The 6,000-nt window shown below is 37.2% G+C and overlaps 1 protein-coding gene across 11 annotated transcripts in view; it reads right to left on the reverse strand.

Annotated features, from left to right (window-relative positions):
* BNC2 (basonuclin 2) overlaps positions 1-6,000 on the reverse strand; it is a 436,316-nt gene that overhangs the window by 358,028 nt on the left and 72,288 nt on the right. For 8 of the 11 annotated variants that reach the window (XM_019415417.2, XM_053907963.1, XM_053907962.1 and 5 more), the window contains exon 2: positions 2,840-2,929. The exons of the other annotated variants lie outside the window; for them this stretch is intronic. In XM_019415417.2, the coding sequence (XP_019270962.1) occupies positions 2,840-2,929 (90 nt within the window). The remainder of the gene's footprint in view (positions 1-2,839; positions 2,930-6,000) is intronic. 11 annotated transcript variants of the gene reach the window in all.

Raw genomic sequence — 6,000 nt, forward strand, 5'->3', positions numbered from 1 at the left:
GCACATGATGATTTTGGTTTGCTCAGTTTACTCATTAGTGAAGACACTTCCTAATTATCATGAGTTTGGTTCCCAAGGACTATAAGACTTTTAGTAAAAAGATAACTGAAAAGGCAAACCACTGAAAAAATTAATATGACATTATTAATTAATAAAACTTTTTTCCAAGTTCCTTTTATTCATTGAATTGATCCTTGCGGAATTCAGGGTAGGGGACTGGGAGATAAGAGTAGTGGTTGGGAGGCACAAAGAAGCAAATATTTACTGAGCACCTCTCAGAGCAAGCTGCTTTCAGAATTAAGAAACCTTGTGAAGGAGATGGCATCCCAGTTCAATGACAACTAAAGCTCAGAGAGGCAATGTGCCCAGTCCCAAGCTCTTAAATGAAGGCAGTTGGCTGGAAACCCAAGCCTACCTGACTCCAAAGCCCACACTCTTTCTACTAACTACACTGCTGGAGACTGACTGCAAATACATCAGAGTTAGATCTAGTATAAGCCAAAGAGGCATTCACCAACACTACCTTATCAAGGCACAAATGACTTAATTTCTTTCTTCTTACATAATTCATATAAAGTATAAGAAGTGAGTTGCAGGTAATTCATAGAAAGTTTAAAAACTTTGTAACAAAAATTTTTACATTATGTTTAAGGGAGAACAAGCACACACACTAGTGAGGGAGGAGCAGAAAAAAGGAGACAGAAGATCCCAAGTAGTCTCTGGGCTGACAGCAGAGAGCATAAAACTCAGGAACTGTGTGATTATGACCTGAGTTGAAGTCAGATACTTAACCAACTGAGCCACCAAGACATCTATTTGTAAAAATTTCTAGAAATTGTTATTAATCTACCCAGAGAACAGATAATGCTATTTTTAGTCATTTGGTACATTTCCTTCCAGAATTTCTTCTTTATATGTATCTTTTTATGTGCCACAAAGTTGGCATACTATTTATAGTTTTGTGTCCACTTCTTTTCAATTAATGTATTGTGAGTATATTCCCATGTCATTAGAAATTCCTCAAAAGTCTGATTTTTTCAATAATTACATCAGAATATATTTTATAACTAAAGTCTTCCAACTGAAAGCTCTGTGCCGACAGGATTAGGAAACTTAAATACTTGAAATATTACATATTCCATGTAGATGTCTAAGGAAATAAGGAAGTATAGGAGACTGCTGAGCCATGAATCATGATTCCACAGAATCCCTGCTGTTAAAAGGATGCACTTCAGTAGAATCACATTTGACAAAATACAAAGTTAGAAATATTACCAACCCATTTTACACAATGTACTAAATTAAAAATTACGATTGTAAACTATCAATTATCTTCTACCAATGCCTTTTGTGGGTCAGTATAGAAGTCAAAAGTGCCAAACATTGTGCAGTCTTTTTTTTTTTTTTTTTTTTTAGAGAGAGAGCGAGCGACCATGAGTGAGTCGGGGAAAGGAGCAGAGGGAAAGAGAGAGAGAGAATCTCAAGCAGGCTGCACGCTCACCATGGAGCCCAACGCGGGGCTCAATCCCACAACCCTGGGATCATGACCTGAGCTGAAATCAAGAGTTGGACACTCAACTGAATAAACCAGCTAGGTGCCCCATGGAATCACCTTTAAATACAGTCATGATAAACTGGGCTTCTGCAACATGTCACACAGCAAAGAACTGTTCAACTACCTTATAAAACATGATAGTGGTAATAGATAGCAATACTAAGAAGTAAAAAGGAAGAGGACAGTGATGGTAGCTTTCATTCTTTAAGTCTTACTCTGTGTCAGTCACTGTTCTTAACTCTTAATATAGATTTTTTAGACTTAATCCTTTCTAAATCCCATGAGGTATCTTATCCCCATAAAGTAACAAGCAACTTGAACCCAGAAAACTTGAGATCAAGTCCATTCGTGGCTCTGATGATCTGCACATAGTTTCTTCTCTCTAGGTATCTAATATCCTCACTGTATAATGGAAGGGTTGGGGCTGACAGCAGTGTAGATTAAATGAGCTCTCATGTACTGTGGATTTGACAATCACTTGAAAATATATATAAGCCTCTCTTAACCCACAGCAAACACACATCACTAAATAATCATGTCACTAAATCTCATTATGGGCTCACAATCTTTCACAGCATAGCACACTAGGAAGTTATGAACAATCAACCCATGGTTAGCTTTAAAAATGAAACCTCCTTGGGGCACCTGGGTGGCTCAGTTGGTTAAGCGTCCGACTCTTGATTTTGGTTCACTCAGGTCATGATCTCACAGTTTGTGAGTTCAAACCCCAAGTGTGGAGCCTGCTTGGGATTCTTTCTCTCCCTTTCTCTGTGCCCCTCTCCAGCTCTCACGCACAGGCTCTGTCTTTCTCAAAATACATAAATAAACATTTAAAAAAAAAAAAAAAAAGAAACCTCCTTGGCCACCTAAGGTGTGCACTTGGTAAGAGTGTCACAAAAGTCCAAAAGCTAAAGCTTGCTAATTCTAGAAATTTGAACCCAAGATGAGTGCAGTGTGTCAATTATCTAGTATCCAGCTGAAAACTCTTGAGAAACTGCATTTTCCTGCCACCCTGAAAGCTGGATGACCTAAACAAAAATATATCCTTACGAACATTTGCCCAGGACAACCAAAAAACAAAAGGTCTGCCACGGTGCGGCACAAAAATCCAAGTCAGTCCCAGTAAAGAAAGGAAACTATCCCACCAAAGAGAAGGCTGCCTCTAGAAGTAAAGTGTGGGATATATCCATCGGGACCTAGGGGAAGAGGTCCATATCTTGATTTTCATGTAGCCCAGCTCCCATGTATTAAGTTAATGGTTTAGAGCTCAATGAAAATAATTACCAGCCTGGCTCTGCAATCCATCAATTTACCCTGAGCATTCCTGCCGATTCTTTCTTTGGTCTCCAGGACCCAAGAATCCCTTTCGTTGATCTGGAATATGAAGGAAAGGTTGGTTGTTACTAGTTTCTCTCTTTCAATTCTAAATTTCTGCCAAGTAATTAGGAAAAGAAAATGAAGCATTATTTTTGAGTATTTTAATGTAAGCTATGGGGGTGTTAAAACAGGCACAGCCTCTCACAAAAATAAGATTAAAATCATACATCTTTGACCTCCCCTCATCTAAGCAGAATGGACAAATGCAATTTGCCTCTAGGCTGTGAACTTGGGGATGTGATCCAAATCACCTCCATTCAAATTTAGGTAGCTTGCCAAGAGTAGCTTAGTCAATAAATGAAACATATATGGATTTACAAAAGACTTTCGTATGTTCCCTGAGAGATCCTAATGGAAGGCATTATTACTATCCCCATTTTACAGATGAGGACAACAAAGTTCAAAGTTCAAAGTACTAGCCCCAAGATCACACTTAAAAAGTAGGAAAGCAATCTTCTGGGTTCAAACACCTATCTTCTATGCATTTTTTCCAAACAACTGTAGCATGTTATGTTTAAAGAAATTCCTCCAACTAGAAGTAACACTCAAAACTAAGCTAAGGACTTTATGAATCATAACGAAATCTTAAGCATATCCACCCAGCAGGCAGGTATTCGTTTTGCACTGTCCACTAAACTATATAAATATGACAGAGGAAATTGTGAAATTATCTCACAATTCCTCCCACCACCTTGTAAATCCATTTCCACTGCACATATGCACTGAATGGACATCATAAATATAATAAACCTATGCCACAGAATACATATATACGTGGGAGACAGAAGGTAAAGAACCACGTGTCAGTAATGACAATGGTGAGCCCTTTCTGCCATTTAAGTTATCAACACAACTGCTTCCTTTGGTCACCAGCAAACGCCATGAGAAGGCAGTCTGTGACTCCATGTACTACCAATCCAAAGCAGGTAGCTCTAAAAGCTATATAAACATCGACAGGGCTGTTTGTTATTGCCCAGAACCATGGTTCCAGGCTCTGCAATTAGAACAGGCAATGTTTGACTCCTTAGGCATATGAAAGTCTGCTAAAATACACATATATATTTTCCTCGTTTTTGATTCTATGAGCAATATACTCTAGCTGCAGAAAATCTTGAAAGTGTAGAAAAGTGTAAAGAAACAGAAATTAGTCATAATCCCAGCACCCAGAGACAACAACTGATGACATACTGGTCTATTTCCTTCCATTTTTTTCTCTGACATCAAGACTATTTAAAATATTTCCTTTTTTACAGAAAAAGAAACTAGTTTCTTCAGGGAAGACAAGGAAAATACAGCTTAGAAAATTTTAATTCCATTATATTTATAAATAAATTCAAATTTCTTGAATAAAATTTTAATGATATGACTACAGCAAAAAATAACTTAAAATCCTTTGGAAAAGCTCAGTGAGGCCACCATCTAATACCTCCCAGTTCTACACCCACAAAACCAGAAGAAATAATAATCTATAACGAGCATAAATAGGTACTCTTGTGAAAAGCCTGTTTTATTTTTCCAAATCTTATTGTCTAAAATCCTTTTTTTCATTGAAATTACTAACCCTACTATCCTGACTGGGTTCAGGATTCACTACCCCAAAATAAAGTAGGCTGGCATACTGAGTATCTTAAGCTGAAGGAGTTTGAGAAAATGGTAGAAGCAGGAAGGTCACTCTACCTTCCCCTGGCCCTTCCTGCCTGAAACAGGCCATAAAACCTTCATATACAAGGTGCCCTCCCTACACTCAGAGGAAAAGTGCATCCTTATCTCTGAAGACAAAGGGATGCAGAAAAGAATTCTAACAAACAGGCCTTGCTAAGTTTCTCTTGGTTTACTACAATTACCTCACACTCTTACCCTATATCATCTTCCTCCACAACCATGCACTCTTCATCAAATCTAGCATAAAATAATCAGGTCTGTATCTTTGGGTGTTTATTTCTTACAAAGGTTTCCATAAACTTTTTGTAAGTCACATAAAACTTACATTAAATAAATTAATACACTTTTCTCCTCTTAAGCGGTCTTTGTCACTTTAATTTTCAGACCCAGTCAAGGACCTTAAGGAGGTCCAGGAAAACTTATTCCTCCTGTATAATCTTATCAGTGAGAAAAGGAACTTCAGCTCACCCCAAGAAGAAACTACGTAGAAAGGAACATATGGTCCTGCTGCCTTCTCAAAATTCCACTTCTAGATACAAAGGAAATGTCATTTAAGTATGGTATATAAGAGGCAGTTGGGTGGCTCAGTTGGTTAAGCATCCGACTTCAGCCCACGTCATGATCTCATGATTCGTGAGTTCCAGCCCAGCATCGGGCTCAGTGCTGACAGCTCAGAGCCAGGAGCCTGGCTCAAATTTTGTATCTCCCTCTCTCTCTGCCCCTACCCCACTCGTACTCTCTCTTTCTTTCTCTCTCTCAAAAATAAACAAACATTAAAAAAAATAAGTATGGTATATAAAAGCCTTTTCTGCATATTTATATAACCATATGTAATATGTATACAACTGTATCTTCTAATATGAAACTAATAGCTCAAAAGGAAGGCCATCTGTACCTAACAAAATTGAAAGAAATCTACTTTTCACATGGAAAAACAGAGATTCAAATGGAACCAGTGACCTTGATAAGGCTAAGAACAGTCATTGGAATGAATATATATATATATATATATATATATATAATATATATATATATAATATATATATATATATAATATAGTAGTATTTTCATTGATTATGTATTTCTAAGGCACCTATTTAAGAAGGGCTCATATAGAACAAGTACTTTTGTACTAGTTACTGCTAGGTAAACACAAGTTTTAAATAATCTTCAGTGCAACAGACCTGGAATTTTATTCCCCACAGCCTAGTGATTTTAAATGCCCTGTGACCCTCTTAAGCATTGCCAACATCAACATCTGGTACCTGGCACAAGGAAAATAGATTCTAAGAGGTTTTTTAAAAAAAAAACTTTCATTTTCATCATGTGCTTTAAACATGTTTCTAAGGTAGTTCTTTTTCTCCTCTTTCTGATACACAAAAAAAAGAAACTATTCCATCAGGCAG

The sequence above is a fragment of the Panthera pardus genome, unplaced genomic scaffold (assembly GCF_024362965.1).
Source record: "Panthera pardus isolate Hobbes unplaced genomic scaffold, ASM2436296v1 HiC_scaffold_20, whole genome shotgun sequence".
NCBI lineage: Eukaryota > Metazoa > Chordata > Mammalia > Carnivora > Felidae > Panthera > Panthera pardus.